General features: G+C 44.7%; 1 protein-coding gene across 7 annotated transcripts in view; it reads left to right on the top strand.

The window, feature by feature from the left end:
• ACOT7 (acyl-CoA thioesterase 7) overlaps positions 1–26186 on the top strand; it is a 163235-nt gene that overhangs the window by 110664 nt on the left and 26385 nt on the right. For 5 of the 7 annotated variants that reach the window (XM_083162984.1, XM_083162982.1, XM_083162983.1 and 2 more), the window contains one exon: positions 3538–3654. The exons of the other annotated variants lie outside the window; for them this stretch is intronic. In XM_083162984.1, the coding sequence (XP_083019110.1) occupies positions 3538–3654 (117 nt within the window). The remainder of the gene's footprint in view (positions 1–3537; positions 3655–26186) is intronic. 7 annotated transcript variants of the gene reach the window in all.

The following is a 26186-nucleotide window of genomic DNA, read 5'->3' on the forward strand; positions in this document are numbered from 1 at the left end:
GTCGAGATTTCATACCGAATCCTCACCTCATCTCCCAGACTTCTCCCCTTCCTACTCTGTACAACCAACCAGACTCTACCCCAGTGTCAGAAGCCACCTTTTCATTATAGCCTATACCCCAAGTGAGACTACTGCACCTTTGCACTACCAGATACTAGACCGCATTCAGATTTGCATGTAAACCCGATGGTTTACATACATCTCCGATGTTCAGAGATGTGATTGACATGCTGTAGCTGGTTGAAGGCTTGGATGGCGCTGCCTGCATCCCCAGAGTATGTGACTGTGGGACCCGGTTCCTGGGTGCAGCAGAGAAGTGGCTGACTCGGATGTACTGGCTTTGCCAATAGGCAGGCGGCCATTCTTGGCTTTAGGCTGGGTATACACTGGAGTAATCGGCAGTGAATTTCCCTTGATCCCAGAGCTTGATTGTATACAGACATTGAAATTGTACCACCGACCAAACTATATATTCCGTTGTTTGGTCGCTAATGATTTATCAGTGTTCCTGTACACACTAGAAGGACAGCTGTTAGGTGAGGGTTAGGTTTATACTGCGGGGGAAGAAGACACCTGCCTGGATTCCCTGTGTTGGTATTCTGTCTGTCGGCATTCCATCCGCCGGTCACCCATATGTATTCCAGGCTATGTTATGGTGTAATATTCCCTGTGCGGTATTGCCGTGTGTGCTGAGGCTAGGTTTACCTGCTGAATGCTCTATTGTGTTATCACTTCATGTTTGTTTTATCATACCCAGAGAGACTTGTACACTAAGGGGTTTATTCAATTGCTGTTGAAACTGCTGTTATGTCGTAAAGACAGCAGTTTCTGACTGATTTAGGTCGGAAGGGGTTCCGACCTATTCAATAAGGTCTGTTTTTGTCTGACAGATGGGAATGCTCCGACCTGTCGGAAACCAGAATCGCTGCGGATCCACCTGCTTTTGTTAGAAATGCAACCATACTGTATCTGACAGGTTTTGACCCGGTTTCCAACCATCTCAATCCAACTTAAAAAAAAAAAAAAGTCGGATTGAGGCAGGGAGGATGGCGCTGTCCTCCCCTCACCTGGTCCTTGCACCGCCCAGGTGAGCAACAGCCAAATCCGACAGTCTGATTTGGCTGCTGATTGAATAGGGCATGTCTAATCCATTCCGACAAATGAATGTCTGAATGGATCTGACTTTAATTGAATATACCCATAAAGCTTTTCGTCATAAACTCTAATCGGTTCCAATTTATTGCATTCTGCAGTAGGGTGGCCTTAGTGGGCTCATAGCAATGGGATAAGGGCTGTATAACTCTAGGTCAGGCATTCACAACCACGGTCCTCAAGGCACACCAACAGTGCAGGCATTCCCAACCACGGTCCTCAAGGCACACCAACAGTGCAGGTGTTAGTGATATCCAGGCTTCAGCACAGATGGTTTGATCAGAATCACTCAGGTACTAATTAAGTCACCTGTGCTCAAGCCTGAATATCACTAAAACCTGCACTGTTGGTGTGCCTTGAGGACCGTGGTTGGGAATGCCTGCTCTAGGGGTTACCACTTGGGACATGTGAGATTAGGGATTGCTTTTAGTTCAGAGTTTTTGTTGATCCTTATGGAGATATATGTTTATCTCTAGCCACTGAAGTGATTCCAAAGTTCATTTCCACCGACACCTGCATAGCCAGGTGTCATGCTGGGACTTGCGGTGCAACAGCAGCTAGTAACCACATGTTACGGAAGATCAATGTCACCAACCGTGCTTCCTAAGACCTGCGATTTTTCCATTATGTCATTTATGGGTTTCATTGAAAACACATCCATCTGTTTTAAACTGGACATCATTAAATGAACGTGGCATCTTTCCATCTCATATGGTAATTATTAGATGTTGGCTTCCAGCACCTGCTGAGAATGGTAATGCTGTAATGCAGAATGCTGGGGAGGTGTTTCTCTCTGTAGCTGCTATGTAAAGGTGTTTAGAGTTGCTATATTTACACACTACCTGCGATCACCAGAGGTGTGAAATGAATTTACAGGCTGCTGAGCACAATCTGTGCATATTGTCATTCTGGAACCAGCCCGCTAAGCCGCTGTGCTCGCTGAAATTTACCCAGGAGCAGTTAACAATTAACCTTTAATTAGAATATGGCTTGAGCCTTGTTTTGTCTTTGTGGTGTTGTTTTTTTGTTGTTGTTGTTTTCTTTACGCAACCAGATGTGGGCAGCAAGGATGGCGTAATAGTCCGAATTACAGTCTTCCAGCACTGAGGTCTTGCATTTAATACACACTCGTTGGTGTAGAGTTTGTATGTTTCTCTGTATTTGCGTGGATTCTCTAACGCAATCCCAAAAAAAAAATACTGGAAGATTATAGGATTCTGTTAAAAATTAACACGTGTGTGTGTTTATAAGCAGGGATATTCAATCTACATTCCTCCAGCTGCTATAGAACTACAAATCCAAGCATGCACTGATGCAGTTTTAGCATGCACGTCTAGAAAAACTGTCAACCTGTCAAAGTCGATGATTTTTTCATGTTTTTTTTCTTTGAGACTTGTTCTTAATTCACGATCCAAGTGGACATAGAGTTAGAGTATACTAGCTTGCCCAAAGCATGGCGAGCACAGCAATGCACTTGCATGGTGTCCATGTCAACTTATGTCGACATAGACACCCAAAGATATCATATTGAACCAGCCTGGAGGACTGCATGTTGACTACCCTTGTGACAGGGAACATTGAGTATAAGCTCAAATGGGGCAGGGGCTGGTGTGAATGACTAGGTATTCTGTATAAACTAATGCAATACAATATGTGCAAACCAGGGGAGGCTTACATGTGCTCAACATGCACCTTTTGTAAACAGGTCTATACAACCTTTAAATAAAGAAGACTACTTTATATGCTGTGACATCACTGGCCCCGCCTCTGGTGCTGACCGGAATAGGATATAGTTCTGCCACTGGTACAGGTTGAGTATCCCTTATCTGAAATGCTTGGGACCACGAGCATTTCCGATGAGGGATTTTTCCGTTTTTTTGGAATATTTTTTTTTTTTTAAACATACTTACCTGTTCCCCTGGTAGTGCCCCCCGATGGTCCCCCGGCATCCACGGCAGCCTTCTGGATCTTCTTCAATGGTACCAGGGGTGACCTCACTGGCCCCGCCGGTGACCTCAGTGGCGCGCCAGCGCACTCGCGCTATGCACCCCTGGGACTGGAGATGCCGCTGAAGAGGATCCAAGAGCCCCCCGTGGAGGCTGTGGGACGTGGTAAGTATGAAAAAAGGGGCAGAGGGGGGGGGGGGAATGAAATATTTTGAAGATGGCATACCCCTGTACAACGTTTCTACCGCACACTGGCAGTAACAATACTGGCTAATAATATACGTTGTCAAACTCTCCATGATATATACTGTACAGACATAGGTGGTACCTGTCTCGTTAGTACATAGAGGCGGCCGGTGCATTGGGTGATCACAGAAGGTGCTCTTGTCTAATAACATATTTTATTTTATAGCATTACTAAAATATTACTCTTCTTCAGGTGTTACCATGAAATTAATGGACGAAGTGGCTGGGATTGTTGCCTTCCGCCACTGTAAGACAAACATTGTTACAGCCTCTGTAGATGCCATCAACTTTCATCGCAAGATTCAGAAAGGTGCGTACATTATTCTTGCTGACCGTAATGAAAAGTATTGCAGTCACCAAGCATAGCTCTGCCTCTAGGGTTCTTCTTAGTACTTCTGAAGGGTCATGAGACTTTGGCATAGTGTAAAGGGGATTCCGTACGAAATCCCAGAGGTCGAAATATTGACGCTGGAATCCCATCTGCCGAAGGGGGGATGGGGGCATGGATCGCCCCCCCCCCCTTGTAGGCTCGCAGCGCTCGCCACGCAGCGGGCCTGGTGCCTCGCTACGCTCGGCACACTATTTTATTCTCCCTCTATGGGTGTCGTGGACACCCATAGAGGGAGAAATTGCCGGCATTGCGGCGGTCGGGATTCTGGCTTTGGTATTTCGACCATCTGGATTTTGACTCAATCCGTATAAAGGGACTGTCCCCATCATGTAAATCTGGAACCGGTTTAGAAGCAAGTAGAAGTCTTTGGCGTAGATAACGGGTGTGGTATAGGGTTTCCGACAGTCTGAATCCTGACTGGCCGTACTCAGACAGCATGGCGAGCACAACAAAGGCCCTTGCAGGCTCGCTGCACTCGTCACACTGTGGTCGTGGACCCCCATGAGGGAGAATAGACGGATCCCGTCCGGCACCCAGAGATAGCTTGGGGAGCATTAATGCATTAACTACCATTTTACAGGCTGTTTGAAAAATGACAGGTGCTGATTGGCGGGTAGTTTATCTCCACTTTATCTCAAGGTTTGATACATACCTCCCAACATTACCCTCTCCAGGAGGGACACTTTGCTCTGTTTCTGGACTTCCCTCTTAATGTATGATTTTCGTCACCTGTTTTAAACAGGTAAATGGATAAGAAAGGTGTTTCCCCACAGGTGATAGCAATCATAAATTAAGAGGGAAGTCCAGAAACAGAGCATTGTGTCCCTCCTGTTGGAAGGTGTGGTTTGATAATATTTCCAGTATTCAATGCCTCAGATTCGCCGTTTTTTTTTCAGTGAATCTGGCAATTCGCTGGGTTTACGGCGAATTTTCTGTTAGAAAAAACAATTCTCCCTATTCAATGGAGGCAATTCGCCACAAATGAACAGCGAATGTCTGCCGATTCGCCGTAAATTATTCTCCACAATTCGCCTGTGATTTTCAATGGGGTTTTTAGTGGAATTCGCCGACAGTGTATTCAATGCTCAAATGGAGAACTGCTTTCTCCATTGATTTTCGCCATGATTCTCCGTTTAGCATTCGTCATCTTTTTTAGGTGAACTGTAATGTGATCTTTTAAATTAAAGCGTTTTTAATTTTTTTTTGGTGTTAAAAAATCAGAATATTTTTCCTATGAAGGGGCATGCTATTTTTATTCATATACTTGCAGCACATGAATATATTTTTAATATATATAAATATTTTTTTAAACAATATATTTTTTTTTTTTACACATTCGCCAGCAGGGGGCCGGGAGCCGGAGCCGCTCATTAATATTCATATGTTCACTGCACACTGATCCCGATGATCGGGACCAGTGAGTGCAGCGGCTCCGACCCCAGCAGCACCCTGCAAGCCCTTCTGCTGGGGGTGAGGTGAGGGGAGGGAGGTGAGGGGACGGGAGGGGGGAGAGATATGCGGGGGACAAGCTGACAGGGACGGCTCCAGCAGTAGCAGACCTCTGACTCCGGCAGCCACAGCACGGTGATGTCAGCGCTGGGACTGCTTGAGCCGGAGGCTCTGCTGCTGCTGGACCTGTCCCCAGGCTGTGCGGAGACTCCCGCCTGCATCAGCGCGCTCCCCCGCCGCAACACCAGTCCCTCCCATCCCCCTGCAGACTCCAGACAGGCATGGAGCATCTGCGCAGGGGGATTCGTCACTCTTCACACTATTCGCCGTCAGGGGCAGCAAGCCCCTGACGCATTGAATAGTGTGGGCTGGCGTCTGGCAGCGAATTGAAGGGGAGTGAAAAATCATGGCGAGCGCACTGCGAATCAAAAACAGGATTCGCTGCCATGCGCTCGCCATGGCATTGAATACTCCCCTTAATCTCCCCCAATTTCTGACTACATTTTATTAAAGCTGTGGTGCAGTTTATTTGTTCTGTCTATATACTGGAATAAATGTATATTTTAGCTGCTTTTTTTAGTGCAGGAACCAGAACAGATGTGGGAAAAAATTCCCAACAATTTGTGCTTTTTTTTTTTTTTTTAATAAATCTTCTCTAAACAATAATCAGTGATGTACTAGAACTCATATTTGATTTACTTCCTACTCAATATGGGCTGGGTTCAGCAATTGGCGCAATGTCTAAGATGTACGTTTTGTGTGCGGTATTGGTGCAGTGACGACTTGGGTGCAGTTATGTTGTGACCGTTTTGGGGTGAGTCACAGCTAGCCTGTTAATTCCAACTGCCATGCTGCATGACCCTAGGGTTACTCAGAATGTTGATTACCATCAGTGGTGGATCCAGAGGGGAAGGCACAGTTCAAAATTCAAATAGGGGAGCCACACCAACTGCTACAACTGCCGTTTCAAACTGACTCACTGGCAGTTGGTGTTTCTCCCCTATTTTGAATTTTGAACTGTGCTGCATCCCCTCTTCTGGAGCCGACCACAGATTACCAGCAGATGTTCATCAGACTGTTACGTCTTTGTAGACAAGTGGGAGATCTCAGAGGGCGCCAGGGAGCATCTCAAAGCATTTTGTAGACCGCTAACCAAAACCAGGTAATCTGATGGGTAGTTTTACAGTAGGAGAAATGTATCAAAGATTGGACAGAGATCAGATACCAGCCAATCCTCTCCAAACTGCCACGTTAAAGGCTGCGTTTGAAAATGGTAGAAGCTTTGATACATAGCGAGCTTGCCTGCACTGCTACATACTGTTAAATATATTTAATGACGCAATTAAATGTCAAATCCTGATTCTCTTGTAATATAAGGTACTGTAAGTGTCTCTTTCAAAGAAGCAACTAGAAGATTAATGTGATATGTAATATATGTTTATAGGCCTTCAGGCAGTTATAGCTAAATTGCTTCCCACTGAGCAATGGAACATTTTATATTATTAATGTGATTGCATTTGTGTTTTTAAAGAAGCCTGTAATTTGAGTAACACAGGGATTAATTTAGCAATCACAATTAAGAGATATAAAATTATTTTCTGTCTGTAATTAAAAGGTTACAGGAAAGATGAAGCATATGTTTTATTACTAGGAAACATCTTAAGTGATTCCAGCAACATTTCCTTCCAGCACTGTGTGTTTCCGAACGTAGACTAAATACGTATATACACATGAACCTATAACTGTTCTTCTTCTTCTATTCTTGTATAATAACACAACTTTAAAAAAAAAGTCAATATAAAGATTCAAACAAATATATAGTATATTAAAGTATAAGAAGGAGCACTGAAGAATAAAGTTTATGTCCAATCATTTTAATGAAAGATAAAAGGACACGGTCATAAGATAAACTCTTATCACGAATTGCCTGTATAAAGTCCTTGGTCCTAGGAATAGCAAACTGTCTGCTTCGCCGCTGGATTCAACATGTCCTCAGTCCAATAAAGCTGAACTCCAGGCACTTCCTGAAGAAACATCATTATCGGCGCGTTTCGGCGCGTTTCATAATTTCATCAGGGCTGTATGTAGATATACAGCAAAGAGATAAATTCACGTTTTGCTCATTACTGGCCTTTTTCTCATGCCCATGTCTTCATCAGAAAATGTAGATTTTTAAAGATGTGCAGGGACATTAACAGCAGTTTTAAACTGATAAAAAATCCTAAAATATATGGAAAACCAGCCCCGTTTTACTATCGCATGTACATTTATGGATATCAAATTAATTGCATTTGCCTAATTTTAATATCTGTATAGTCACATAAATATATGTTGCAAGTCAGATCTGTATTTATAAAATATGGTACTTTTTAAAGGCCTTCATACACTACCTTGATTTGGAAGGAAAGAAAGACTTGGTCTTCAGCAAGAGAAAGGTAGAGGTAATAATTTGTTTCTAAATAGTTATCACTCAGCTTGTGGGAAAGAAACATAACTAAACAAGATTTTTGTGTACAATGTATCAGACTGCTCACTGCAGTAAGTTTTATGCTGGGTAAACACCAGGACAACAAGGGTCCGATCCCATCAATCTAGATCCAATTCCGACCGATTGAATATAGATTGTGTGGTGATTGGGCCCTTTTCTGTCCTGGTATGGACAGATACCGATCCGATGTGCGGTCCCGCGGGTCGGTCGTTATTCAGATCCTACCTGCAGCAGGTAGGATCTGGAAACGACCATACTCCCGGGTGTGGATCGCCATCGGATCGGACCAGCTCATGGTGCACATCGTGAGCGGGTCGTGCCCCCCGCATCATCATGAGCGAGTCGAAAGAAACACTGATGACCCACTCATGATGTGCATCGTGAGCGGGTCGTCCTGGTGTGTACCCCGCATTACATCATGCTGCTTTCCCACTGTAGAAAGGGGTAAAGACCCAGTTTTGTTAAATGGGAATTTAAAAGGGGTCTGAGCCTGAAACCCCTTTCCCACTGCATGTTGTAAAGGTTCCTGACTGATGCATGAAAGCATCATGCAGGAGCATGATGCAGGAGGAGGCTACAGCTGGTGCACAGACAGCGGGGGCACTGGGGATCCAGGCAGTGCGGTCCGTGCTCAGGAGGAGGAGCGGGTCCGTTAGGAGATTGTGAAATCCTCGGCGGGATGGGAATTAGCTAGTCGGGGACCTGCCGTCTAGCAGCCCTGGCACGCCTGCTGTCTGGATCGCTGCCAGGTACCAGGGGGGGGGGGGTGGAGCGGGGGTACCAGGTACAAAGGGAGAGGCGTGGGGGTACCAGGGGAGGGGGACGACGATGGGGGTACCAGCTGCAAGGTATCGGGAGGGGGGGGGGATAGTGTGGTATTTTAAATATCATTTAAGACCCTTTCCCACTGCCAAAGAAAATGCTCTTAAATGGGTAGGACACTGCTTTTTACCTGTGTAACAAATGTCGGTATTTGTTAAACGGGTAAAGCACCCTGGAGCTTTCAGACTGCAGCGCTACCCATTTAAAAAGGCTAAAAAAAAGGCAATTTACCATTTAAGAGCTGCAGTGGGAAAGGGGTATTACTTAGGATCATGCAGTTGAGATACACAGAACACAGTGCGCTGTATCGCTAAGTGACCATACGCAGATTGGTACCAGTGTTTGTTAGAATAACCAGTGAAAATATTAAGGTATAAACAAGGGGTGGGGAACCTTTTTTGTGCCAAGGGCCATTTGTATGGAAAAAAAAATCCTTCAGGGGCCATATGTAAAAAATTATCTTACAAATTGTCCTGCTGCAGTTGTTCCATTCAGCAGCAGCCGCCGGAGCGTGGGACAGTCTAAGGCTGCTGCTGATTAAGAGGAATCGCGCAAGAACTACCGACCTCTCATGAGAATTCCCCTGTACTTGACTAACGGCAAAGCCGCTGGGGAGGTGGGAGGGCCACTGAGACCTGCCCCGGGCCTGAGGTTCCCCATCCCTGGTATAAACAATAGCGTAAGATAAGGTTCTAAATTTGGTGTTCAATCTACGCTAGTCGTATATCGCAGCAATTTACATTTGAGATATCAGCATTTTTTACAGTTCCTGTAAATATGTCAACAACATCGGTGCAAAACAAGGTTATCTACAGGACTGTAGTGGGTCGGCAATAGGTAACAGTATGTCTCACTCCCGTAGAGAGAAAGAGGGGTTGGATAGAAAAGAGGGAGGCAAGGAAAAAATAGAATGGGTGAGAGAGAGGTTGAGGCTGGAGTCTCCCAAATGGGTCAAGGTAGGTGATATCAAACCGACTTTATATACCTATAGCATTGGTGGGGAGCCTGGCTAATTTGAAGGAAGTCACCTTTCTCATTTAGCAGGGACCCCCGACCAGGATGCCATCTGCCAGATGTACCTAGTGGGCTTTTTAGGTGTTGCGGGAGATCACCGTTTCCTATGGTATAGAGATGGGCTCTAAAGTCTCCCTTGTGAAAGCAGCTGCTGCCCAGCTTTGTATACCTGTAGTAAAGGTGAAGTTTTTACATATAAATCAGAGAGGTCACCCTTCTCTTCTAATGTATTCAACACCTCGTACTGGCTGCCATCAAGTTAATTCTGATAGGCTGTTGTAGGTTTGGCGGGTGAGCGGGCTTAAGCACAAAAGGGAGAACTTGTTTAGAGCAAAGTGTTGGGGTACTGCTGTCCCCATTTGTCCCAAAGACCCCCTGGTTAGATATTCTCCTAGGGTACTGTGTGGCAGAGGTTGTCTGCCACAGATGTGTAAAGGCTGGGGCACACATGGCGCCGGGTGGAGGGTTTAGGAAATGCCACTCAAATAGGCTGGGTCGCACAAAAACCACTCACGACGTGATAACTGTATTTAGAAACCAATTATTTGCTGGAGACCAAGTGTACTCACTAAAACTTTAATATCACCCTCGGACAGGGCCGGTGCAAGGCACCGGAGCGCCCCAGGCGAGTCGGGGTGGGGGCGCCCCGGTGCCGGGGGGAGGGAGGGGGGGGTAATACCTGTGTAAAAAAATTGCTGTCCCTGCAGTGCTGGGGCGGTCAGGGGTGTCCGTGCCGTAGGGGTACCTGCGGCGCCGTCATGTGTATAAAGCTGGCTGCGGCCGGCGGGGTCCCTGTAGTGAATAGCAAATAACTAGCGCTTCCCGCGCCGCCGCGCGCATAGCGCTAGTTATTTGCTATTCACTACAGGGACCTCGCCGGCCGCAGCCAGCTTTATACACATGACGGCACGGACACCCCTGACCGCCCCAGCACTGCAGGGATGCCCGGGCAGCAATTTTTTTACACAGTTCGCTGGGGGTGAGGGGCGAACTGCCGCCCTCCAGGTGCCGGCGCCCTAGGCAAATGCCTAGAGCTGCCTAGTGGTGGCGCCGGCCCTGCCCTCGGACCATACAGTGTACCCAACAGTACAAGTGTAATTTTTTATTGTTGTTTGTCATTATGTGTGTCAATATCTAAAACATCTGTCTAGTACAGGCATTCCCAACCACGGTCCTCAAGGCACACTAACAGTGCAGGTTTTAGTGATATCCAGGCTTGAGCACATGTGACTTAATTAGTACCTTAGTGATTCTGATTCAACCATCTGGGCTGAAGCCTGGATATCACTAAAACCTGCACTGTTGGTGTGCCTTGAGGACCGTGGTTGGGAATGCCTGGTCTAGTACTTATTTTAAACGTCTTATTAAAATTTAAATTTTAGTACACCTCTCACAAACCTGGGGCACTTTTTTCCCTACAATATTGTGTTACTAGTGTCAAGTCCCAATTTTGACTCAAATCCAGGAGAGGCCCTGACTTGAGTTTGCACCTTTATCGTACCACACCTCATATCATTCTCATACCATGTACCACTACATGATTATTTACTGATTACAAAATGAAATCCTTATTAAAGAGTGCCCCAAGAAAAAAAGTATTTATTTCCTTCCTGTTAAACATTGATACTCTCAAGGGTGCACCTCCACTTCTTTCAATTGTTAGAGAGGCCACGTTTCCTATCTCTTTATAGACTAATTGTGGATTTATCGTACACTGCTTTTTGAAAATTACTGCTCCATTTTAAACCTGTGCACTGGTCTACCTCAACATCCCTTTTCCCCTTCAAACAAAACTACCTTGATTTGGGCTGATTTCACCCATTCACGACTGTACGGGTTGAGAAATCATTTCAAATCGAGTGAATGTGATGTCCCCTCACGTTCAATGCGCTGTCCCATGCGCATGGCACCTCCCTCCCGGTGGTGGGGAACAGGGGTCCCATGCAATCCATCACAAGTTAAAGGGCCGCATGTGATGATTGGCTGGCCATACACTGCTGTGAGTAATTGCAGTAGCGTATGGCCAGCTTTACTGAACACCCAGGCATGTTCTTTTGGAAAATAAGTTTTTGTTGCTGAGCATTATGGTTTAAATAATGCGCCCCCTATTGAATAGTAACTGTTTTTTATAAAAAATAAAAAAAAATTGTGCCTTCATGTGGTCACAGAACACCTTTATTTTTAATGTCCTTCTTACTTACTGTGGGATTGCATTAAAAAATACAATAGAACCATGAATATATATAGCAGTATTACCACTAGTGATGAGCGGGTCCGGATCTCCGAGATCCGGATCCACACGGACGTCCTGAATCCGAATCCGGATCCAGGACGTCCGCGGACTCCCGCGCAGGCCCGGAGCCGAAATCGAGGCCCGACGTCACATTGGTGACGTCGGATTCTCGCGAGATCCGGATTACATAAAAGCCGGGACCCGCCGCCGCCATCTTCATTCTGTGGGGCGACGCAGAGCAGGCAGCAGTGCTGCCAGAGAGGGGGGTTTTATTTATTGCTCCGTGAGGGGGGTTTGCTGGAGCGTTGTGTGTGTCACTGTGCTGCTTGCTGCTAAAGAGCTGCAAGTACAGAGGGGGTTTAATCATTTTTATTGTGCTGCTGGAGAGTGATTGTTTTTTCTATATTGCTGTAGCCTGCTCATCTGTAATTTGTGTCACTGCTGCTGCTACAGAATACTACAGACAGAGGGGGGTTTATTGTACTGCCGCAGAGGGGGTTTTCTTTCTATATTGCTATAGCCTGCTCATCTCTAATTGTGTCACTGCTGCTGCTAGCCTGCTACAGAATACTACAGACAGAGGGGGGTTTAATAATTTTTATTGTGCTGCCAGAGAGGGTTTTTGTGCTGCCTGGCTACCTGTTATATGGTTGTAAACACCTACCAGGCAGTCACCTCTGTTGTTGCCAGTGCCACTACCTTGTACCTACCTCTCAGAGTATATAAAAAAAAATAAAAAAAAAATTAAAAATATATAAAAATATAAAAAAAAAAAATTAAGTTGTTGTTGTTGCTGACACCACTGGCTGCCGTTAGATATCGCAGACTCAGTAATTAAATTTTTAACTGTGGTTTGCTGACGCCACTTGTTGTGTTACCTACCAGTGTATCCACTTTTGTATCTTGCTGCTGTTGTCACTGGCTAGTGACAACAACCAGCTGATATCTGGGTATCCAGTTTGCTGCCACCGCTGCCGTTACATATATCGCAGTAAATAACTCCGGTTTGCTGACGCCACTTGTTGTGTTACCTACCAGTGTATCCACAAAATAAATATTGTATCTTGCTGCTGTTGTCACTGGCTAGTGACAACCAGCTGATATCTGGGTATCCAGTTTGCTGCCACCGCTGCCGTTACATATATCGCAGTAAATAACTCCGGTTTGCTGACGCCACTTGTTGTGTTACCTACCAGTGTAACTATCCACAAAATAAATATTGTATCTTGCTGCTGTTGTCACTGGCTAGTGACAACCAGCTGATATCTGGGTATCCAGTTTGCTGCCACCGCTGCCGTTACATATATCGCAGTAAATAACTCCGGTTTGCTGACGCCACTTGTTGTGTTACCTACCAGTGTAACTATCCACAAAATAAATATTGTATCTTGCTGCTGTTGTCACTGGCTATATATAGTCCACTGGTGCTGCACTGCTGCCTGCACTGAATCTGCCAGTCTGGTGGTCTGTGGTCTGGGGCTCACAGCCTAATAAATAATAATGCCCTATATCTTATCTAGTTACCTGTGTGGTCTGGGGCTTACTGGCTAATAAATAATTAAATATTGCCTGCCTAATAAATAATTAAATACTGCCGTATATCTCTACCTTTGTGATCTGGGGCTCACTGGCTATACTGCCGTATATACCGTCTGGTCTGGGGCTCACTGGCTAATAAATAATTAAATACTGCCGTATATCTCTACCTTTGTGGTCTGGGGCTCACTGGCTATACTGCCGTATGTACCGTCTGGTCTGGGGCTCACTGCCTAATAAATAATTAAATACTGCCGTATATCTCTACCTTTGTGGTCTGGGGCTCACTGCCTAATACTGATGTATCTGTATAACTGCCTGCTGGTGCATACCCACTGACATATATTAATTGCACTCCAGTGGCGCTGTTCTGTGACATAACTCCGCTGCAGTGCCACTCTTACATGAGCCACGTGTTTGGGCCGCACACTTGTGTGGCTTAGCATAGTTATCCAGCTACCTCGGTGCAACCTTTTGTCCTAAAAACAATATTGTAAGGTGTGAGCTGTTCAGAATAGACTGTAAATGAGTGGAAATGAATGTTATTGAGGTTAATATAGCGTAGGAGCAAAAAAAACACCCAAATTCTGCGATTTTAGCAGTTTTTATGCTTTTTAACAAAAAAATCAGAACCCAAAACCCAAAAAATCCAAACACAAAACACTTAGGAGGTGTTTTGCCAAAACCCATTAGAACCCAAAACCTCAAGGTAATCAGAACCCAAAACCCAAAACCTGAAAAGTGGCCGGTGCACATCTCTAATTACCACCTCAATCAATTTGATAATTATTTTGATCATAGTCCAGTAATGTTAGAAAAATTTGATGGCATATAAGACCCAAAGGGCACATTCCTGTCTGAAGATAATCTCCTTTTAAATACTTACCTAAAATATAAATATGGCTCTCACAGCTTTCAGCATGCCGTGTGAGAATGAGGAAAGGAAAGAAGGAAAACATTTCAAAGCCTCTCTGCTCACTTCCATGTGTCAGCAATAGTAATTGGACAATAATCTATCAGAGGAAATCACCAAAATGGCATTAAAAGGAGAAGTAATAATCCTTGGAGATTTAACATTCCTGATAAAAACTGGGAGGTGCCTGTTGCTAGATTTACTAAAAGTAGGGATATTTTTAATTCCTTGAATCCCTCCAGCAACTGGTGAGGGAGCCCACTCACAAAGACACAATATTTGACCTATTACTTACAATGGAGACAGAATGTCTGATGTAAAAGTGGGTGAAAAATCTGGGATCCAGTGATAATCCAGCAGTTTGGTTCAGAATAAAGACAGAGACCGACTCATCCCATACAAAAACAAAGGTGTTAGATTTTAGAAAGGCTGATTGTGTAATGATGGGAATTGTTTAAGCGATGCTTTGGCAGAGTGGAGGAACTCTGAATGAATAGAATAGAATAGAATCAACTTTATTGGCCATGTGTGCTTGCGCACACTAGGAATTTTTTGTGGATTTACAGTGCAGCATCAAGCAGGGATGAAGGGGGGGGGGGGGGAGAAGGCATTACATACATTTCATTAAGACATTACATGTGGGGAGCACATGCCCACCGAGTTGCACAGCGCCTAGGCAGCCATCAGCGGCGTCACTGCTACAGCCAGGTAGGTAACATTAAGCAGAGACAGTACAGTTATCACACAGGGAACACATACCCACCAAGCTGGACAGTGCCTAGGCAGCCATCAGCGGTGCCACTGGTCGCTGAAACAGCCAGGTAGGTAACAATACAAGCAGACAGTACAGTTATCACACAGGGAATATACGCAGGAGAATTGGGAAAAATTTTAAAGTTTAATACTAAAGGCAACAGAACTTTGTAGAAGGGTTAGGAATAACACAACTAAATAGAAGCCAGTTTGTATTGTAAAAGCAAAAATGATAGCTTTTAGGAAATATAAGCAGATGCAAAAAATTTTCTTAGACAGAAGAAGACTAAGGGGTATATTTAATTCGTGTCAGATCCATTCTGACATTCTTTTATCGTAATGGATCCCCGACACTACCTATTCCATACAGCAGCCAAATCCGATTGTCTGATTTGGCCGCTGATTGATGCTCAACTGGCCAGCGCTGGCAACCTGGTTTCCAGCAAGTCAGAACATTCTGACCTGTCGGAAAAGAGAAGTCACCATTGAATAGGTCGGAACCCCTTCTGAGCTATTCTAGTTGGAAACTGACATCTTTTCGACAAGATAGCAATTCCGACTGGAATTTAATAAATCCCATAAAAGGTAGTCAGATGTGTAAAGGCACAAGCTGAGGAGAACATGGCCCAGTCAGTAGGTAAAGGAAGAAGCAAAATAACTTTTTAGGTATATAAGTGATAGGAGAAAAACAAAAGAAAAAATAATAAGACTACAGACTGAGACTGGGAGTCTTGTTGAAGGAAACAATGTAGTAATAGATCATCTTAATACTTCTTTTTGCTCAGTTTTCACTACTCAAAGAGAGGGGAAGGGATACAGGCTTTGTACTGGCAGGGCTGCCAAGAGAAATCATGGGCCCGGGTACAACAACTTTCCGGGGCCCCCCATGGAGGGCGCTCCCAGCAGACTCCGCCGGAGCGGACTCCCCCAAGCCACCGCAGAGTCTGCGGACCCTTCGCTATGCCAATGCTTCCTAGGTGGGTGCTTACTGAGTGGCAGCTAATATATATATATATATATATATATATATATATATATATATATATATATATATATATATATATATATATATACACTGCCTGATTAAATTTATATGACTTTGCTACAAGACTGGTGAGTGTCTCCTATACAGTATATATATATATATATATACACATACATATAGTGCAGCGTTGGGGTAGGTGGCACTCAGAAATAAATACAAACCGACGTTTCAAAGGAACATTCTTGCCAGCACCTTGATAAAAAAAAGCCCACAGGCTTTGAAGCGTCGGTAACTCACACCGCCTGCAGTCTTGTATTTATTTCTGAGTGCCACCGCCCCCAACGCTGCATAGTATATCACTACTAACCCTGCACCCACTCCCCATGCACACCATCCTATCACCGCTAACCCTGCACCTGCGCCCCATGCACACTATGCTATCACTGCTAACCTTGCACCTGCTCCCCACACACACACTATACTGCCGCTAACCCTGCACCTGCTCCCCCACACTATAGGGATACGGTCATCTGTCAGACCAGACTTAGGTCGACAGTCATCAGGTCGACCACGGAAGGTCGACTGTCCCCAAGGTCGACAGGGTTAAAGGTCGACATGGCTCAAGGTCGACGTGACTTAAGGTCGACATGGGCAAAGGTCGACATGGTTTTAGGTCGACAGTCATTAGGTCGACATGAGTTTTTCACTGTTTTTTGAGCTGACATGTGCCGACAGGCAGTATTTCATGCCCTACCATCCACTAGGGCGTGGTGGGAGAATAAAACAGTGTGCCGAGCGCAGCGAGGCACTGTGCCCGAAGCATCGCGAGCGAAGCAAGCGATGCGAGGGGCTGCGGTTCGACTCCAACTGCGTCCATGTCGACTGTGTCGACATTTGGGTAAAAAAAACAGTGAAAAACTCATGTCGACCTAATGATTGTCGACCTAAAACCATGTCGACCTTAAGCCATGTCGACCTTTAACCCCCCCCAGCAGAGTTAGACACACAATCATCAATATAGGTACATAAGTTTTTTGTGTATGCAAGAGTAGCAGGCAGGCAGGCAGGCAGGCACCCCCCTCCTCTCTCTCTACCTTTCTGTCTCTCTGCTCCAGTCCATGGGTCTCTCTTCATGACCAGGATGCTGCAGCTTTTCTTCTTCCTTCATTTGCAGCAGACTCCGTTAAGCCCCGCCCCCTATTTCACTCTTGTGTTTCCTGGAAAGGAAACCTGGCTCCCCATTGGTCAACGGCGGCCATCTTTTTGGAGCCTGGCATGTAGGCAGTCATTTTCTGTTAGCCCCGCCTGCCACATCTTAGCTGAGCTGCGCAGAGGAGTCAAGAGTCGGAGAGCAGGAGAATTCTCCTACACTGAAGCTGCCGCTGTACACACTGTAAGTGACAGCTGACCCCGCCGCTCTCCTATTCCTCCAGTATACATTCAGCGCCCGCCACGCTCTCCCATCTGCGCGCCCGCCACTACACAAAATCATAAAAAAAAAAAAAAGTATGTGTGTTCCCAGCCCGGGACCAGGGTCCCCCTGCCAATCCCGGGCCCAGGTAAAATGTACCTGCTCCCCTCCCCTCTCGGCGGCCTTGTGTACTGGATAATCATTCCCAAATCTATTCTGCAAACACCCATCACTTGGTGCTCTACCGTATAGAACGCACAGAAGTGTGCCCAAAGCCTGGTGTTGGAAAGTGGTCTGTTGGCCGGAACCCCATTCTCTCCAGGTGGCCTCACTACTTTATCATTCAATTCATATATAATAATTCTGCTTCTAAATAATTTCCAGTTTCCTCCACTGCATGTTCTAATAATCAGTCATAGACTCCTAGTTTTTCCTCCCGATCCAATCTAAAACATTTGTCAGAAGACATTTTCCCTAGTTTCCTAGTAAATGTAATTGGTATGAACACTATTTTTTCGGTCCACCATAGTCCATAAATGCGTTGGGACCAAATCTCTGCCATTAACTGTTTTAATTGCTTATAATTGCATGACTTCCTGTAGTTGTTTATAGGTGTGGAAATGTATTAATTGCTTAGGAACCTTGCTTGAAGAGAATGATTAGAATGAATGTCTTACAAGGATCCTGTTCTTCACTATGAAAATTAATGGATTTAAATTTTCTGTAGTGTCTTAATAACCAGACACACCCCAGAAGTCTTTTCACCCTCACAGCAATCCATTAAATTTATTGTTTTGTCTTTTTCAACTTTAGACCCCATGATAACTACTTTTCTCGAGAAATCCTTGACATTTGGCAATTTTCCACTCGCAGGGAAGGTGCTCATTACCCGCAGTACAGTTTAATATAATGAGAAGCAGGTTTTCAAGTAATGAGTAGGAAAATTCAAGACTCTGTCTTGTCTGACCGGTACTAATTAATTCATTTTAATTATTGACATCTGCTCAGTCTTATCTTTTGTAGGTGAAATACATAGCAATTAATGGCAAATACTACTTCTTTTTTTTTCCTCTCTCCCTTCGAATATGTTCTTGGTAATATTTCATGAACAAGACTATTAAATACACCCAGTAAATGTAGGATCCAAATGAAATTAAGTCTCATAATGTATTACATACACTAGGCATGTTTCCAAGATTGACTAATGTCCTAGCAGGCCGGAAAACGTACATATTTTTGCAACTGGAATTAACCGCGTGAACGTGATGGGACAAATTCTTCTCAGACATGCCGGATAGGCATTAGCAACACCATAAGGCAATTGATTTGGAATTAGGACCATAGTAAAATAAACAATGTGCCCTGGCAATGCTTCTGCTACTGCTTTCCCCACCAGATCGATACCACCATTAAGGATAACAGAACTAAGAGGATGAGTTTTGGCATTGGTTCTTATATACGATCATGGTAGCCAACATTGCACTTTCTCCTATGCTCCTCTATGGAGTTTTAGGATAAACTAGTGATGTTGCTGGTTGCTACATCCTGTCACCTAACCATTACTGCAGGCATTGCAGGGAGAATTTATGGGGGGGGGGGGGGGAGAGAGTATTGCATTTCAGAGGTTCTTAGCATAATAATGGCCATTATTACGGGCTTGTTCAACGCGCCCAGGTAACCTCTATCAGACAAGTCCCTAACACTACTATGGAACAAGTCCAGGGCACTGTGATGCCGTCGGGTGGTTCTGCTGGGCTGGCTTGGGGAGGGAGAGGGTAGGACACAAAGTGTCCTATGAAGGCGACTAGGGAGGAGTGGGATTGCTGAGCTGCACTTAAATAATATGGGGTGTCAGACCCCAAAACAGAATGCTAATAAAAAAGGGGGTGTATCTAAAAGGCGCTACATCTAAACAGGTGTCTCGGAGAAGATACAACTAATTTATTAAAACCTATTCGGAAATAGTCATAGTAAAATGGGCGGTACTATATGTATAATTGATGGATATATGGATATAGGCCCTTCTACGGATCTGATCACAGTACAAATTTGTTCTCAAAATGGGCAAAACCATGTGCACTGCAGGTGGGGCAGATGTAACATGTGCAGAGAGACTTAGATTTGTGTGAGTTATTTTGTTTCTGTGCAGGGTAAATACTGGCTGCATTATTTTTACACAGCAATTTAGATTTCATTTTCCACACACCCCACCCAAATTTAACTCTCTCTGCACATGTTACATCTGCCCCACCTGCAGTGCACATGGCTTTGCCCATTTTGAGAACAAATTTGTACTGTCATCAGATCTGAATAAGGGCCATAGTCACCCCAGTGTCCAAATGGAGTGGATGCCAATGTCCGTTCCAAGAATACCTTCCCTTTGGTTCCCAGATGTGAAGAAGCCAGTGGATGGATGGTTACTGAGAAGACATTGCACTTTCCAGGAAAAGGGGTGTCTAATATTAGAGTCCCAATTTTTGTGAGGCCGGCTGGTCCAATCCTGTCAAAAATATTGCTGGAGTGGGGGGGGGAAGGCTGGTCCGGTTAGGGCAATCCGTGTAACTGATTGTAATCCAACTGGTGGGTGTCCAGATAAGTCACCAATGCGTTTCGCTTAAGAGCTTTTTCAAGGTGATGGGGAGGGGTCCCATAGTAGTGTTAAGGACTTGTCCGATAGTGGTTACCTGGACACGGTGGACAAGCCTGTAATAATGGCCATCATTATGCTAAGAACCTCTGAAATGCTATACAGCAATAAATAATAGGTTCAGCATCTATATGTAGTGTGCACCTGCAAACTGCACTGAGAATTATATTAAACAATGTCACGGACCCACCGGACACCTCCTCAGATACGTCAATCTGAGCAGCTACGGCAGTGACTGCGGTTCACTTTGGACACACGAGTCTACTCTAGGAGGTACACTGCCACCAGCAAAGCCTGATTTTTAGCGCTTTCAAAATTGCGCAACGTACGCCTTGCTCGCACCTGGCCACACAATACAGTATAAAACAAAGGTAACGTTGACCACTCTTATTTGGCTTACAGGTCCTAAGAACACAGAATCAGAGACTGGAAATATGTAGTATTTATTCCTATTCCGGTTTTATCTGCAGGCTCCCTCATCCCTTCCACCCCTGGGATTTTGACCATTTCCCTGCTGGACGCCAGTGAATGTCCCTGGATGAATGAAGAATTGGTCCACTGCTTTGAAGTGGTTTGTACACATTCCCCAAGTGATAAGAGACCTTTAGTGGAGGGGGTGGGAGCACCTTTGGCCTGTTGCAGAGACACTACTGCTCTAACCCCCAATCTGGTTTATGAGGGGTCTCAGATCTTATCTGACATACTAACTACAGAGAATTCTACAGATGGTCACTCTGAGGGAATGTCCACAGTTTACACTCTGCAGGGGGAAATGGCAGGCATCCCCCCTTTAGGTCACATTAAGTTTACACACATCCTACAAGACATGCCCTGATCTCACACATAATAATGGTAGAAGACCTAATTTTACAAACAATACCAGAAATACATTCACCTCACACATAATAATAACAGGAGGCATGCTTTATTCGATACATCACCTGATTGGATTGCGACAAACAAATTTTAGATTCCTGGCTCAGCACCAACATAACCTTTTGTATGAGCTCTTTTTTAAATCTTTTTAAGAAAGCTCGGATGGTGGTAGAGCTTGTTGGACCTGTTTGATGCATTTCTTTCTGACTTGCAGTTTTTTGTAATCGTTGTTGGCCTGAGGAATGAAGGTCCCACCAGGAAATGCAGTGGCAGGGTCCCTAGGTTAAAGTGTTTGGCCAACCACCAGTGGGATTGTGGCCAGTCACCTCACAGGGTCAAGACATGCAAAGAACATGGTTCCTTTATAAAGGAGGGGATTGGCAGGAGGGCTAAACCTGGTGTAGTTTGTATACAATCAAACCAAGCTTCCAAGTTCATCCATGATTCTGCTCCACTGCTAGAGGAGAGTGTGAAGCCTACTGGGAGACCCCTGTGCGCCTGTGGGCCAGTCTAGCCCTGCTCCTAAGAAATGGTAATGGTCCAAAATTCTCCAGGTTCTTGCGAATATTTTCAAACTGCACATGTGCTGCAAAAACCAGTTGCAGACCAAAGGTGCACCATACCACACATGTGGGAGATTGACAGTGCGGACAGATTGAGCGGTCCGTTGAAAGACCTCTTTTTGCGGGAAATTGGGTTTTCTGAGCGTCAGTTGAAAGCTATATATACCAATGCACCGATCTATCTCTTGAGAGTATACCTTGTAGCCAGATTTAGGGGTGCATTTGAAAAATGAAAATGGGGTGACGGTTTCTGATGGATCTTTTGTTGCCAGCATGAGGCAAGGGTGAGTTCTGAGGCTGAGCACGTAAGAGGTCATAAGCCAATAATGACTAGTGACCACAATTTTTTTTAATTTTTTTTTTTATAATACTTTACTAGGTTTTTGTTGTTGTAGCTTTATTAGAAGAATTACCCACCGCGTACCGTTCCCGGTAAAACGGATATCATCCTAAGCGAGAGCATGAGATCATGTGTCCGTTTCCACGGAATGCTATTGTGGTTTTTCTTTCTCTCTCTCTACCTGATACACACAAACATAATGGATCTCTTTGTCTTCCATCTGGCTTTTAGTCAAAAAAATGAAACGGAACAGGTTACATGTTCACATCTTTCTACACAAACGACTACAATTGGTCCTTTTCTGCTATGTTTCCGGCACTGAAAAGGGCTGACCCGAGGATATTTTCCTATGACAGTATATCGTACACAACAGCCATATGGAGAAAGAGATTTTATTACACAATGGGTTTTTTGGCTGTAGCAAGAAATAAAATAAGGGGCAAAAATAATTTACTGATTTTCTCTCCGGTTCTTTTCGAAAGCTGACTCGATACTTTCCTCAAATAACATGTGTACAGCTATTTATAACGTACGTTGTATGCCTAAGGTCAAGGTCGTAGTTGGCGTTCACATTTCTCTCCTGTTTTACTGAGGTTTCTGTACGCCATGATTCCCATAAGGATGCCTCTTATCTGTTTAAACGATTATATGTTAAGAAAGATAGATGCCGGGCGTTCTTGGCTGGATCGCTGATATCCCGCTGGCTCCCTGTGCACAGACCCAAATTCCTAATTCAGCAGCTCAAATGGTTTATTTAATAGCTTAGAATGGCTGCAAGGTTTGCAAGATTGTGTTTAAAGAAGAACTACAATTACTTCCTCTGTAGACGAAGGACTTTTAGCAGTGCCTAGAATCTCCTGTATTTCATCTGGGGGTCGATCTTTTTGCCATGCGGCTCCGACTCTATGGAACTCACTTACCCACACAGTTCGAGGGACTCCTACTCTAGAATCCTTCAAAAACAGACTCAAGACTGTTTACTCAAGCATTTCCATTATTCCGTTAAGTATAGTTTATGAAAAGCTTTTCTGTACTTCATTGTTCAGGGGGGAAATAGGGTGCTTAACTAGGTGGAGCTGTAGATAATGTAGGCGGATCTACAGCAGAAGTGGCACACACTGTATATATAGATAGATATATATAGATATATAATTATATATCTATATATCTCTATTATGTATGTATAATCACCAATCCCCAAAAAATTGAGGAGATAAAGGATATAGGAGAGAGGTTAAAAAGAGTGGGGGAGAAAGACAGGGTGGGGAGGAGAAAAGGAGAGACAGAAGTGAGCCAGCATTTGATTCAGGGTGTACCTTCTTGTTGAAGAAGGACTCAGAGCTGCAGCTTGTGTCTCCCAGGTTCTTCATCCAGCAGTCCACTCAACACAGTAGATGGAGGTCCAGTGCAGGGAGAGAAAGACGCATGGACGGGCCACCTCAGCGCAGTATGGGAAGCCCAGCGTAAGGAGAGAGAGGGCTGGGCGTGATTATATAAATGCGGCATGATGTCATTGCGCCACGCTACATGCACCCACCAATCATCCTCGTCGTGACGCGGAGGGGTGGGAACAGCCAGGCAGAGGAGGAGCAGCAGCTGAGTGATGTGGCACACTGCCCGCTGTACACGGTCACTGACACCAGCATGCTGCGGCGGGGACGGCACCAGGACCGGGACCGATCTCTGTTCATTGGGGTGTGAGTCTATGGCAGCTCGGTACTAACCAAATGCCATCCGGGCCCCATCTCTATGCGGGCCTGGGACTCAAGTACCCCTAGACTCCCCCCTGTTGGCACCCCTGATTATAACTAATGCACTCATGACTACGTAATACTGACGTTATGCAATCTGTACATTTACTAAGATGGGAGTTCTACTAAAGATGGGATGTCTCATGGCAACCAGTCAGATTCTATTATCTTCTGGAAGATGCTAAATAAATTAGTAGAGTCTGATTGGCTGCTTTGGGCAACATCCCATTTTCAATAGAACTCCCATCTTAGTAAATTTACCCAAGTGTATTAAAAAGCAAATCTGCAGTATCCGGCAATCAGATAGTCGCCACCCAGACAGAGTGAAATCCCGCTCCGCGCAAGTCTGCGTACTGTTTGCGAAAAGATGATGCTGATCGTCATACAGCTGCAAAACCATCCATAACTCACTTGATGAAGCAAATGATTTTCCCGCTCTCTGTGTGTAACCCTGACCTTTCCACAGCTCTGCGATAGAAACAGGCTGATCGAGGCCGGAGCTGACATCACACACCCTCCCTGAAACTGATTGCTTTGTAGATAAAATGAAGTAGTACTGTGCCGTTGTATATAAATGAAGGCTAAAATACTTAGTATCACACTCAGCTTTTCATAAGATCAGGTACTAAGAAGTTGTTATACCGTGCAGGTTATCACCTAATAACTTTGCGTTTTCCCAACCAGTTTGCCCTGGCACACTAGTGTGCCTTGAGCTGTTTTCAGGTGTGCAACCAGAGATAGAGATGTCCACATCAGTTCAAAGCCACCACCACAGGTTCAACTGTTATTTACTGGTCTCTTGTTTTCAGGCCAATGTATTATTATTTTTGTTACCTGTGGGGACCAGTGTGATTGTTTTTTTCATATGGGGCCAACAGGTTTTTTTTTTTTTTTTTTTTATAAACGTTTTATTGTAGTTGTTTTTTTTTTGAAAATAGAGAAAACAAAACAAATAATAATAAAATACAAATACAGGTAAACTGTTACATCAGAAGAGGTCTCCGGCATGCATTGTACACAGTCTCCGGTCTGCTTATCTCGCAAACTATGAATATAAATTACTAAAGCATAACTTGTCGGTAGTAGACAAAGCCACCGTACAAAGTTTTGAGACTAATACAGGTCCAGCTAGGAGGGAGAGATGGAGAAGTAACTCAGGGGTGACCACGTATGTGGCACCCTACCGTGTAACGGTGGTTCATTTCCCGCCGTTATTTCAAATTGGACTTTTCCTCCAACATAACATAACGTTGGCCATAAACCGCCAACTGAACATTTAAACACATACGAACAAAGAGGGGAGGAATGGGAAAAAGGGGGGTGGGAGGACAAGGAAGGGAAGATGACAAATAAATGAGACAATACAGCATTCACTATGAGATAAAGAAAAAGGGGGGGGGTTCAGAGTACGATCAATACTATGTAATCTGGCGTAGCATGATCCAAGTGGTATTTTCGAAAATCTTCTGAATGGAAGACTGTATTTCTGGGTCTAATGATTGAATAAAGAAGTCCCACTTAGCATAGAAACGAATCACACCTTTCTCAATGTCATGTAGGGATGCCTGACGTTCATAATACATGATTTTCAGTAATGAGTGTTTCAACTCCGTAAGCGACGGGGTAACCCTGTGGATCCAGTGGGTCAGGATCAGTTTTTTAGACTGGGCCAGTATCAAGCTAAGAAGTGGTATTATCCTTTTTTTATGCGGTCCAAGTGTCCAATTTTTAAAGTTAAGGAAAAGGATGGGGATGGGATCATATGTGAGTTGCAGGTTAAATAAGGTATTCAGGAAACCCAGGACTTTCCTCCAGAAAATTCTAATCTTGCCGCATTCCCAAAAATTATGGAAAAGGGTGGCACCTACTATCTTGCATTTAGGAAGAGACCCAGATCTCCCGGAACAAAGTGACTCCTTTGCCGCTGTGATACATAGGCCCTGTTAAGGAATTTCAAGTGGGTTTCCTGAAGAGAAGCAGACTGCAAGTGTTTGAGAGTGGTGGGGAGATTTTTTAGTAATGATTGGGTCAGTGGGAGTGAGGGGATATCAGTTTTCCACTTAATTTCCAACATTTGGAGGAGCTTGTCTCTTGGGAGTATAATGAGTGACTGGTATAGATTTCTTATTCTATAGCCCAGGACGTTGTGTGGGGCTAGTAGACTAAGGATAGGATCTGTGGTGACTGGGGATGTAAAAGGTGGGGGTAAAGACTGGGCATAGTGACGGGCTTGCAGATACATATAGAATTGGGATCGCGGGAGATGGAATTTGTCGGCCAGTTCTGTGAAAGAGAGAATCTTTCCACCTGGGTCAAAAACGTTGCAGATAGCTGCGATGCCCTTCTGACGCCATTCCAGAAATAAGTGATTATTTAGACCTGGGGCAAAGGACGGGTTGCCCCAGAACATAGCGTGGGGGCTACTAGTTGGGTTCCTAGCAAATCTTTTATGGATGGTGATCCACATTGTGTATGTTTCTTTGAAAAGGAGGTTGTCTTTTATAACGCTTGGAAGCTTGGTGCGTGGGGTATGGAGCAAGGCTGCTGGAGCAAAAGGGTGGAAGAGGGCACGTTCCAGGTTTTCATTGGTGTATGACGACTTGTTCAGAAGCCAATCTGTGGCGTATCTGAAGTGGGCGGCTTGGGAGAAGTTTTGCGCTTGGGGTAAGG

Source organism: Crinia signifera, chromosome 19, assembly GCF_055691185.1.
Source record: "Crinia signifera chromosome 19, ASM5569118v1, whole genome shotgun sequence".
Taxonomy (NCBI): Eukaryota; Metazoa; Chordata; class Amphibia; order Anura; family Myobatrachidae; genus Crinia; species Crinia signifera.